This window comes from Pistacia vera, unplaced genomic scaffold (genome assembly GCF_008641045.1).
Source record: "Pistacia vera cultivar Batoury unplaced genomic scaffold, PisVer_v2 Contig127, whole genome shotgun sequence".
Classification (NCBI taxonomy): domain Eukaryota; kingdom Viridiplantae; phylum Streptophyta; class Magnoliopsida; order Sapindales; family Anacardiaceae; genus Pistacia; species Pistacia vera.
In genome coordinates, this window is record NW_022195325.1 from 918,525 (window position 1) to 931,250 (window position 12,726).

A 12,726-nucleotide genomic window follows, 5' to 3' on the forward strand; every position below is an offset into this window, starting at 1 on the left:
AATTAATCTTTGGGATGATATTAATTATTTTTAGAAAAAAATTATTTTTTTGTTTTGAAAAAGGCGTATCCTACGAATGATACGATACGCAATACATGATTAAAAAAATTTAGTTTTTGATACACGATACGATACGTGATTTGACAACCATGGTAAGGTTAACTAATTTTATTATGATGGAATTTTGAAATATAAAATAAGGTTATATGATGGAATTTTAAAATTAAATTGGAATAATATGGTAATATATTTGGTCAAAGTAGTTATAAGCCAAAAAAAAAAAAAAAAGGTTGGTAAAATTTTTTTTTTTGCTAATAAAAAAAAGTTATAAACAAACAAGTCACCTTGATTTTAGAGTTTATAAACTGATTTGACTAACTTATAAACTCATCTAACACTCCCTTATTAAAATGGGAAATAATATAAGTGTTTGGACAGATATGCCCATCTCGCCAATTCTATCCTTAAAATGTTAAACTTTTATCTAAAATACATTAATAACGTAAAATCACGTCATTTATCATTTATACCTTTAATGAAGTCACAAATCATTTGTTCTTCAATATATAATTTGATAGTCTAACATTTAACCAAATTATTAAAATAGTATTCTAAATTGCTTTCATTTACAAATTTTGCATCCTATTTTCATTTTCTTCACCTAATAAATTGTGAAAAATTTGCTCGGCTACCATTTTTTTTTTTTTTTTTAAATTTCTTAAATGAAAATATTTGTTAGTACAAAATTGCAAGCGGATACAAAAAACTGATATAATTAAGATAAATTTTTTGAGACAAATAAAATAAGCCATATCTTGAAGGGGTTTTATCAATTGTGTAGGTGATAAATTTCATATTTTTCAATCAAATATATCAAATGCGTTATTGTTTTTTGTATTTTTCAATCATTTTCAATATTTTTAACATAGAAGAAATAGATACACAAAATTCNAGTAGAGAATGTTGAGAATAGCAACTCTTAAGAGTAAAGAGAATGAGAATACTCTGATAGTAAAGAGAAAAGTTGAGAAAGAGTAGAGAATTACTCTAAGAGTTAAGCTACATTATGATGAGTAGCTAGAGAAAGAGTAGAGATCTTGTGCACAAGAGTTAAAGAAGAGAATAGAGTAAGTTGTGTGATGGGGAACCTGTGAGTGACGAGTAGAGTCACGAGAGTGGGTGCTTTGTGATCCCCAGCCGTGCCTCCGGTCAGATGAGGCCGTGACTGTCACGCAGAGTAGAACATGAGGTTCCAGCCGTGCCTCCGGTAAGATGGGGCCGTGACATTCAGAGAGAGAGAGAGAGAATACACTCACATGGCCAAAGGTTCCGAATCCATGCATAACTAAACCCGATCGGTAGTGAAATAAGCGGAAGTCACGTAGAGTGGTAGCGCCCAGCCGTGCCTCCGGTCAGATGAGGTCGTGACATTCCAATGAGTAAGAATGAGAAAGAAAAGAAATAGAAAGAACAGAGATGAGCAAACATGAGAAAGAATAAGAGAAAGATAAGAGCATAGAGTAGGTTATGCGATGGGGAACCCGTGAGTAATGGGTAGAGTATTCCCGCATGTGTGCCGCATTGAGAGAGTGGCATGAGTATGAGATAGAGAAGTAGTGTAGCCCGTGAGAGTGCATGCAGATGAAGGCTATACCCGAGTACCCGAGAGAGAGATTATATACTCACATGGCCAAAGGTTCCAAATCCATGCATAACCAAGTCCGATCGGCTAGAATGAGTAGAAGTCACGTAGAGCGGGAGCGAGTCCCGGCAGTGCCTCTGATAAGATGAGGCCGTGATTACTAAAGAGAGTTAACAGAAAAGAATGATGAGAAAGAGAAACGGAAATGAGAATGAGATAATAGAAAGAATTAAAGAATGAGAAAGCTTAAGAAAGCTTAAGAAAGAATGAGATAGAAAGAGAGAGAGAGTATGAGAAAGAATGTGAAAGTTTGAGCTAATACGAATAGAGAGTAGAAGAAGAAACATGCAGTTCTATTGTATTAATTGCATGTAGAGCTTATATCAGAGAGAACCATGATTTTTCTTCATGGTGAGTATAATGAGAATAAGAGAAAACCATGATTGTCCTTCATGGTGAGTAAGAATAAGTGAAAAAGAACAGAAAGAAAGAAAGAGTAAAGAGCAGAACAGAGTTAGAGGAGAAGAATAGTATTAGCAAGAAAGAGGAAAACAGTGAGAAATAGAAATAGAAGAACAGTAGAGTAAGGAAAGAACCAAAGAGTGAGTTGCGGGGACAGGTAGTAGAGGATTTACTTACTGAGCATTGTTGTGCTCACCTCGTTGTTCTTATCTGTTTTGCAGGAAATAGGAGCAGCGGTCGGATGGACGTCGACGAGCGAAGAGTATTGGCACCACTGTCCACCAACTATAATATTTTGTATTAATTAGAAAGTTTTTAAATACATAGTCTTTTGTATTTGTAAAGAAGTATATTTTTATGAGTAAAGAAAAATTTGAGCCCACTATCTTTCATATGATATACATATCTATAGTTTACATAGTATGTATTATAAGAATAGTACTAAAGAGGAGGTGTTACAAATAGTATTCTAAATTGCTTTCATTTACAAATTTTGCATTCTATTTTCATTTTCTTCGCCTAATAAATTGTGAAAAATTTGCTCGGCTAACCTTTTTTTTTTTAAATTTCTTAAATGAAAATATTTGTTAGTACAAAATTGCAAGCGGAAACAAAAAACTGATATAATTAAGATAAATTTTTTGAGACAAATAAAATAAGCCATATCTTGAAGGGATTTTATCAATTGTGTAGGTGATAAATTTCATATTTTTCAATCAAATATATCAAATGCGTTATTGTTTTTTGTATTTTTCAATCATTTNTTTAATTAATTTCTTGGCGGCTACTCCAAGATTAAGTATTTCCTAATTTTATGGGTTTAGTTTTGTAATTATTTTATTGGTAGTTAAATATAAATGAAATAAAATCTTAAATAAATTCCTAATATAATATAATATATATTTGGGCAGATAATGTTAATAGAGTAGTGTCCTAATAATTCATATATAAAAATTTTAAATCAATGGAAATGACTCCATGTCTAAATCCTAATTAGTAAACACAATTACGGTAAAAAAAAGGTACAAGAATTTTACAAGTATGATATAACAAATTGTAAAAAATACATTTATAAAAATTTGGTTATAAAATTCAGATACAGGAAAAATACAGTATAGGTATATACGAGTTGAATACGATACATTGTTAATAATATGTTTTGAAAAATACGGTAATATCAATCCTTGTTTTAGCCTTTTTTGTGGACCATCGGGTTAAAATCAATATAGCATTTTATTGTCTTCATTGTTTCTTGTTACACATTATTGGGTAATGGCTATAGCTTATACATAGCCTAACCATTTTTAAAAAGCTAACACTTAAGTTTTATAAATTCAAAGTTTAAAACTTGTATAAACAAAAACTATTATAACCGTTTCATTTTGACCCATACAACACAAAACAACAAAACTAAATGGAATATTATGCTAAAACAGATACCAAACAGCAAATATAAGTCTTATAAGCATTTCATCAAACATGTTTCAAACAAATCCATCAATCCACCAACATAACAAATCCATTAATCCACCAGCCCGTACTACTACTCACACACTAGCAAAAAAAACAAGAAAATTACCAACATACGAGATTCAAAGAGAATTAAAAAGAGAAGAGAAGAAATGTGTATCGTGACCATGAGGCTTGAAGAGTTGAAGTCTAGGACTTGAAGCTTGGACCTTGGAGAAGAGAGTTAAAAAGAGAAGAGAAGAAGAGATCAATACTCAAGAGTCAAGAGATGAAGAAAATAGAGTTAAAGAGATGAAGAACTATTGAAGATTTCAAGAAGAGATGATGTGAAGAACTGTGGAAGAGAACTGAGGAAGAGGAGAAGGAGAAAAGAAAATCTTTTAAATTTTTTAGTCATACCCCACCCAAAACCACGTCGTTTTGGCTTTCCATTAATTTTTTTTTTTTTTTTTGCCTGCAATAATTAGGCAATAATACGTATATAATTCACGAATTATACGGATTGGACATATAATTCGTGTATTATACAACAACCTTAATAAAATATGTAAATTTGAGTTTATAGACAAATTTACTAAGTAGGGTCTAAATTGCTTTCATTTACAAATTTTGCATTCTGTTTTCATTTCTTTGCCTAATAAATGGTGAAAAATTTGCTCGGCTACCCTTTTTTTAAATTTTAGACGAGAGAACAGATGAAAAGCTTGTTAGAAGAGAAAAACATGAGCCCCACATTTTATATGAAAATTTAGAATTTTGATTAAAAAATTATTTATTCTCTTCCTTTTTTTTTTTTTTGTATTTTCTCTTTTTTTTTTTAAAACAATTTTTTTCTTAAATGAAAATATTTGTTAGTACAAAATTGCAAGGGGAACAAAAAAACCGATAAAAACATAAAATATATACATATTATGTTTTTATTGGTTGAATCTTAAATAAAAGGGGTTTCTTAACCCCTTGAAGGTTGAATCAAGTAATAAAATTTCTCCTGAAATTTCAAAAATTACATATATCCTCCCACAGTTATTATGTCACTTGAACTTTTAACATAAAAGGTTAATAAATATTTACCTAATTATCCTTCACTTTTTATTTTGACCCCATAAGCTTAAGGGCAAAGAGAATTCTATAATTTTATAATTACTATGAACTTCAAAATCCCTATAGACCATAGAGGGATTTTTGTTATTTAGTTACACCGCGTGGAATTATTGTTATTAAACCGTTAACACAATCAATCAACTTATTCATTGTTTTTAAATCTGTCTAAAATATTTATCTCCGACGATACTAATCCGGTGAATTCTCAATGCTATATTTTGCAGTAGAAAACGTGATTCAATATGCATGATTTCAGGTTTTTGATGAAGTATCTGTGCTACAAATTACCATGAAAAATTCCAAGGAAAAAAGTTATGAAATCCATTAGTAGTAATTTGCTGCATATCTTTACCATGAATTTGAACTGAAAAAGCATGAACAATAAAAGCATTATCAGTAAACTTATGCTGATTTCTGATAAGAATGTGCCTAAACCTTGAGTCGAGGGCCTAGATGGTTGAGTAAAACTCATCTTGAAAAGCCGGTTTACCAAACAAAGGTGTCCAACTCCTTATAAACCACTTAATCGCTCCAATCGTTTCCAATGTGATCTCCTAACAATTTCAAATATCATTTTAGGTTTTGTAGTCTTTTTGCAATGAATTGGGCACAGCCAGCCCTTAAGCTTTGCCAAGATATTTCAACAATGGATACTATGTTAAAAAGAGAAATGAAAGAAACAAAACCCTGTAATTCTTTGAATGTGTTTCATATGAGCTTTATGTACACTGCATTTTTGCTTGGTCTGGAACTTGTAGCTGATGCAACTCCACATTTTCTATTACTTCCTTCAGAGCACCTCGACCCAGAAACATGAGAACCTATGGCCACAAACCAAACACCGTAGTAAGAACACCTGCAGATCATCCTTAGAAACAAAACTTTTACAGATTTTGACAGAAAATAAAATAAAAACGTTACTATTAAATTTTTTCCAGCTATTTTAATCCCAGTCCTCTTATTCCAAGCCCGTGAAACAATGAGGACATTACAATTCATGGATGAATATATAATAAATGAGAGAAAGCAATGTCATTTTTTAACTATCATCAATTCTATATACCAGTTGGAGAAAGTACAGAACAAAAGCTAGATGATGGCAAAGATGTTGATTAGTAGACATAACCAAATATGGTCAAACTACTTCATTATTGCTTGCTTCGAAAGAAAAACAGAAAAGGAAATGAGGAAACAAGAATCAAACCTCATTTGCATCATTGAAGCAACAGAACTCATCTTTCTTATGCCATTGGACACGCCAGCATCTGAAAACCGACAAACTACATAAAGAGATAATTGTAAGTATTTGGAAACTACTTTTGGGGGAATATATAAACAGAATTCAGACTATAAACCTCAAACATGATGATTATCAGTAGACGAGGTATACTATTGTAGTAAAATTTCTGTTTATAGTGTTACTACAAAAGATATTGCCTACATTAAGGTTTCACTGCGTCAAGATTTTGCACCACCAATTTGATAATTCAGTGCTATCTTTACAATCCTAGATACCACCAATTAAAGCAAAAGCTATAAACTTTGGACTACTGATAAGCAGGCTTCATCAAATTTTGGTCTTAATCACTGATTAGAGTCCCAAGTTTCTGAAGCACATGAAAGGAATTAATTTATAATTGAAACCTCTGCTTTCCAAGATGGCGTGCTAGCTCTTCAGCCAAGGCTTGACTGGGTATATCACCATCAATTACCAGGATAATGAAAGAAACCTCAAGATTCATTTATGCTTTTAAGAAATAAGATCAAGCAATGAAGAGAGGAAAACCAATAAAAATTTCCATATTGGGTCAAGCATGCATATGTAATAAGTTTACCTTATCCAAGTGCTCTTTGTAATTCCATATATACTGATATCCAGTATCCTATGTTTCCAAACATGGACAAAAAAGTCATTGTCGAAATGCCAAGTTTGATATGAAAATTTTAAAAATTATGCATAAGATACAGATACATAATGTCCTAGCTTCACAAAATACACAGAAAGTGCATTAGATCCAGAATTTTTAGCAAGTGCACAGAAAACACATCTTCTCAAATGATGAGAGAGAATCTCTATTTGTGCTCCACTTTTTTGCCTTCAGAAATACCATGTGTATGACCTTCTCAATCACAAAAGATCAAATTCAGCAAAGTGAAGCTTAAATAAAGCAACCACCACTTAAGGGGAAAAGGTTACAATCAGACCATATATTAGATAAACCTATTATCTACAAACAAGGACATGAGTATAGCATCTGGACGTAACACTGGTGTCAAACATGAAACTCTGAAAAATTAGAGACATGCAAACAGTTTTACATGCTCACATTTGTGCATTCATGACATCAAATCTAAATACTGATTTATGATGATATACTTGTTTGCTTGTAGAAAACAACAAAGGGTAAGTAAATCATCAAGCTTGAAATGTTTAGGTTTCATAAAAAAAAATTGTGAACCCTCAAAATGTTACTATATACTTAAAAAATGGTGATGCGTTTTGCCACAACTGTCCATACATATGTTGGGCAGGGGTAGGCACAAGCATTGAGTTTCAAGTGTAACACACCAAATTTTCATCAGGGAAGTGTCCGTCAGATCATACCACCGAAAAATGTTGCAAATAGCAAGTTTTAGCCATAAAAGACAAAAATGTATGGCTCATTTACAAACTTAGTAAATTAAAGTTTACAGTTTATAAGATCCTAGTTGACATTTCTTTAGTTGTTACATTTTATAAGATCTTGTCAAGAGAAGTGAGCAAGCCATGAAAACAATTACTTATGAGATAATGAAAGTAACATGACTCAACATTTTCAAGTCAGCCAAACCTTGTCTTCAGGTGGCAAATCTTTTGTGGAAACCTGAGCAGGTGCTCCATCAGTAACACTGACACAATTACGAAAGCCAGCTTCCTCCATTGAAAGCTTGTCCATTTCACCTTCAACCTATAATCAAGAGTTCAACATTTGTAAGTACGGAGGTCAGATTAACAGTTAGCAGAAACTCTTAGAAAACAGAGAGGAAGACATACAATGATGATATCACTTTCTCCCTCTATATCATCCAAACCATAAAATACCTTGTCAGTATCCTTGTCCTGAAATAGAAGATCAGTACAAAATTGATCTAAATAACGGTTAGTAGAGTTCATACGCTATAAGCATTCAGAGTATAAGAAGTGATATGAGAATCAAAAAAAGGAACTGTCCAATGGATAAGTGAAAATTACTCCATCTCCATGCAGTCAAATTAAATTCAATGTTATGAGGGCTGCACACTCACTGAACAACAGAATATACCTCCACTCAGTTTTATGTAAATGAAAATCCCACTGACCAGGTTTATTAATAACCAATTTATGGTTTACATATGTATTTGGCACCAGTCAAAGGAAAATTTTACAATAATGTGGCTTCACAGCAAATGAGATCTCCAGGAGGAATTAGTAATCTCATGTTAAAATTCAACTGTCTAAAAGGCACTTGTATTAGAACTCTTAAGTCATCATTTAATCGTTCCATTGATCTAATTAAAAATTAGTTAATAAAACCTGCCAAAATATCTTCATGATGTCCCGATATTTGCAATTTACGAGCTTCCCCCTTTTCCGATAAGTAAATGCAGTAACAATCTGGCAACAAAATTAGATAGATAGTGTCACATTTGGGCATATTGTAAGTTTTTGTCACATTAAGAAAGCTAACTTGGAGCTGCGCCTAATAGAATTTCACTTTCTTCACATTGCATGATGAAGAAACCTGTTGAGCAACTGTTCTAAATGGAAATATAACTTTATTCACAATTGTTAACTATTTTTCAGGTTTTCACAAAGTTTAAACTCTGATAAAGACAATGGTAAGAAATAACAAATTTAACGTATGTTGGAGGAAGTCAATGCGAACAAAAGTTAACTGCTTAAATGAATTAAAACCATGTACCACCATCTGCTCTCTTTCAATATGGCTTCAGATTTTATATATATATATATAGTTGTGATTGTGATCATGTTCCATTCACAAGCCTTTGCACATAAAGAGGGCTGTCAGAACTTAAACACTATTCCTAGGCTTTACCTCTTAATTTTATGGACAGAAACTGAATATTTATCAAGAACAAAATGAGAATAATTATTTTCTTGTAGTCTAGACATGGTAAAGGCCATCATCATCCTAGCATAGGATTTATAGTTCAAGATAGTTGGAAACCTCATTATTCCAACATCTTTTCTGCATAACAAGATTTCTCTGTAGCGTCTCTGATGTTATCATTCGCTCGGCAAAATAGCGACGAAGCTGAAACAGGACAAAATGTAAATTTTTTATTAAAAAACCGATGCAAAAGGCAAAGATGATAAACTGATCAAGAATCAAAGCCTCAGAATCCTGTAAACTCAACAAAGAGAGGGAGAGAGAGAATAATACAAATAACCATGCATATAATAGTATACACTTGTGAAATGAACAAGAAAAAGCATTTCTCGATGGCTTGAAAGCATAAATTGAAATGCACAAAGGTGAGCTTCAGCAACTACACAGCAACAGTTGCCAGAAACCAATTTTTGAGGAAAAGAAAAGACCAGTAGAAAGGCTAGTGCCCCTCAAGCAAACATCTAAAACATGTTTTGAATAAAAAATAAAAGTTGTACTCAGAACAAGAAAATTAATCATGTACAATGGAAAATAGCCAATAACAGAATGCTCAAGCTATCAAACAATTTTTACTAAACTCATAACCAAAAAATAATTGCAAAAACAGAACAAAGATCACACACAAAACAAAAGGTAAAATCCACCAACCTGGTCACATAGTGGCTCTAGTCGCAGACCCTCCTCTGTGACTTCTCTTATTGTCTTCTTTTGGGCAATGTGGTTCAATCTTGAACGTGATGAAGTGCTGTCTCCAAAGGCCTGCAAGTGTAGATGCAACATCAATCTAAGAGTCAAAATAAAAAATACTCACAAACATATAGCTACAAACATTTCAGCTAACTGATACAAAGAATATCTTACACTGGTGCAGCCTTTCCATTCACATTTTGCACGACAACACATCCATACAGCTGAGCACACAGAAATTGCCAAAATAAATAAATAAATAAAATAACAGAGAGGTAAGTGGTGATCTGTTAAGAACAGAAAAGAAGAAATTATAAAGGAGGAAAGTATAAGTAGCATACCCATCAGGGCTGATGTAAACAGACAAGCTTTTTTCCTCTGAATCACCACCATTGCCCTAATATACAAAGAACAATGAAAGATAACAAAACCAACATTATTGTTAATCCATAAGATTGGATAAGGAATGAAACATGAAGATCTGAAAGCAGATCTACATCTAGAAATTAAATCAAGAATTAAGTTCAAGTCTACCGGCAGCTTCATGGAACCAACACATCACAGTAAGTCATCCTCACGAATTTGTGGTGAAGCAACTCAAATTTGGTTAGCGTCTTTCAGTTTCTTAAATTGATAATTGTTTTTTCTAGTACAATTCTCATTACACAGCAAGTTAATTAATATAAAAAAAAACCTCAAAAAAATGTCCACAACTCATGTGCATAAATCATGACATTCAGAGAAAACAAAGAGAACAAAACAAAACCCGATTCCCATAAATTGAACAAAACAAAACCTGATTTGCATAAATTGAACTCAAAGAACACAACCTACAGCTGGACAAAGCAAACTATACTGGCCAGGGACACATTTCTCCATATCCATCCCCAGCCCCTTCAACTTAATCGTCAAAACATCCAACGGACGCAAACCCAAACGTCGATTACCTATATCCTTAGAAAGAACCACAAAACAAACACCAACATTAGTTTCACAGACACTCTTTAAATGTACTCAAAAACATATAAAATTAATCCATTCTCTATCCTCAAAGAGATATTAATTTTACAAATACCCTTTAAGTGAATATATAGACTAAATGCAAAAAGCACGTAAAACAAACAAACCTGGGGCTGAGGCCTGAGGAGAAGTCATTGGTTTTAGTTTTGGGTTTGAGAGTCAAAGGATGGTGACTATTACTACTATTATCAATGGATTTTGTTATGCCTAAAGATATAAGTGCTGACGTCAGGACCCTTTAGCTCATAAAAGTCAGACCATTGGAACAACCACCGTCTGCATCTGTCAGGATAGTGGGCACGCGTCAAGCTAGTCAAGACGCTGTGGTGCTCCCACGTGTCCAATCCCTGCTCTAAATCGCGCAAATCACTCTGAAAGGTGGGCAATGTGACATAAAGAAGGATTTGCACGGATAATCCCACCAACTTGCAGATTTAGTGATGATTGCCTCAATGCATCTGACTATAAATTAGGAATTCATCTCTCATTAAAGGGATTCGCACATTTTTCACTTGATTAATTACTCTCTCTTTTCTTAGCAATTGATACCTTGTAATATCATTATAAAGTCAGTCAGCTAATAGCGACCTGACCCCTATCATCAATATAAGCATCAGTGGACGTAGGACTTGCTACCTCAGCATCTGAACCACTTTAAAAACTGTCTCCCTTGCGTTTACTATCTCTCATCCATTACTTTCACGTGTGATTTTGGGGCCCCTGCAACAATTCGCACGTGCGTTTCGTTGGTGCAAAATCTCGCATCAACAGTTTGGCGCTAGAAGGAAGGCCTGATTTAGTGTTCATCCTTCATCAGGAGAGTCTCCAACCTACCGATCCTACAACAACGAATGGTCCGCCAGCCAGAACATGAGCAAACCAACCAGGGCACTCAGGGGTCCCCCCAAGTTCAGGGGGATACCTCTTCCAAAAAACCTTCAGCCCTGCAGAATGTTGTGGGAGATATCCCGTCAAGCTCACAGCTTGACCCCGCTATAAGAAGCTACCTAGAGAGGTTTGATAATACTCTCCAAATGGTCAACCAAAGGCTGAACCGTTTGGACCAAGGGGCACCATCCAAGTCAGCTGCGGCGGTACAACCGCAAAAAACGCCTGCAGGTCACGCGAAAGCACGGCACAAGGAAATAGCCTGTGCCTTGAGCACTGCAGCGCGAAGGCGAAAGGGTGAGCAAGTGGCAAAAAGCAAGCCCACGGGCTCCAAAGGGCCAACAAACACCAACCGCGTCCTAAGCAGAATACCAGTCTTGCTGAGACTTGGTGAAAAGATGCAGCCTGAGCTGTCCCACGCCACATCGCAGGTACGTACCCATAAAAGTGTTGGACGGGTCGATTCTTATCACTGTTAGCAAGCCAATCCTGGTCACCACCGTGCAAGAGGGTCCCATACTTCACGGGCCGGTTCTTACCACTGCGAAGGTCGTGAGAATACCCCGCACCTCTCATCGCCATCGCATGCCTCTAGTCAGCGTGTGTCAAGAGTGGCTGGAACCGCCAGCCGAGGCGAAGAAGAGCCCGACCTCTGGAGTTTCCTCAATCATAACCGCAAGAATCGAACTCGCGTGGGTGAAAGCAACCCCCAAGTGGCTCCGTTGCCGCAAATTGAGTAGTTGCAACAAGCTCTAGACAGGCTAAGGGCCCAGCAAAATAAGCAGGGACATGTCGCATCTACGTCCCCCTTCTCTCCTGAGGTGTTAGCTACTCCACTCCCACCAGGATTCAGGATGCCCGACATGCGGGCGTTTGATAGAAACTCCGATAGAAACTCCGATCCGCAGGATCATCTGTATGAATTTAACGATCTGATGGAGCTTCACCAAGTCTCAGACTTGGAAAAATGCCGCTATCTAGCAATAGCATTGACCTCCCATGCCAAACGATGATTTAGGTCGCTCATAGCAGGGTCGGTCAGTTCGTGGCGTCAGATGAGCACGACGTTCCTAAGGCATTTTCAAGCGAATCAGAAGTTTTCAATGCCTTTGAGCTACCTTAGCAACATAAGGCAAGAAAGGGATGAATCCCTCCAGTCTTACATTGACCGTTTCCAAAGGGAACTTAACAAGGTGGCTCATACTCCCGAAGAGTCTATTCAGACTCTCATTATAGCCGGGGTTCGCCCACAAACCGACCTGTGGAAGGAATTATAAGCTGAGGACGATGTCTCCCTCATAGGAT

At 35.2% G+C, this 12,726-nt stretch overlaps 1 protein-coding gene across 1 annotated transcript; it reads right to left on the reverse strand.

Annotated features, from left to right (window-relative positions):
- Positions 1 to 5,394: 5,394 nt before the first annotated feature.
- LOC116121660 (twinkle homolog protein, chloroplastic/mitochondrial-like) lies at positions 5,395 to 10,668 on the reverse strand. The gene is made up of 12 exons (XM_031407602.1): positions 10,641 to 10,668; positions 10,348 to 10,460; positions 9,855 to 9,910; positions 9,475 to 9,610; positions 8,884 to 8,970; positions 8,229 to 8,309; positions 7,710 to 7,775; positions 7,507 to 7,623; positions 6,511 to 6,558; positions 6,320 to 6,405; positions 5,880 to 5,940; positions 5,395 to 5,496 (listed from the first exon to the last, which is right to left on the reverse strand). The coding sequence occupies exons 1-12, from the start codon at positions 10,666 to 10,668 to the stop codon at positions 5,395 to 5,397; spliced, it is 981 nt and encodes a 326-aa protein (XP_031263462.1).
- Between the last annotated feature and the right edge of the window lie 2,058 nt (positions 10,669 to 12,726).

Excerpts from the sequence above, each read along its gene's own strand:
- LOC116121660 (XM_031407602.1), bottom strand. The coding sequence starts at position 10,668 with ATGACTTCTCCTCAGGCCTCAGCCCCAG. Across the intron at positions 7,776-8,228 it reads TCATGAAGATATTTTGGCAG|GACAAGGATACTGACAAGGT; the intron begins GTTTTATTAACT and ends CTTCTATTTCAG. Across the intron at positions 6,406-6,510 it reads ACAAAGAGCACTTGGATAAG|GTTTCTTTCATTATCCTGGT; the intron begins GTAAACTTATTA and ends ATGAATCTTGAG.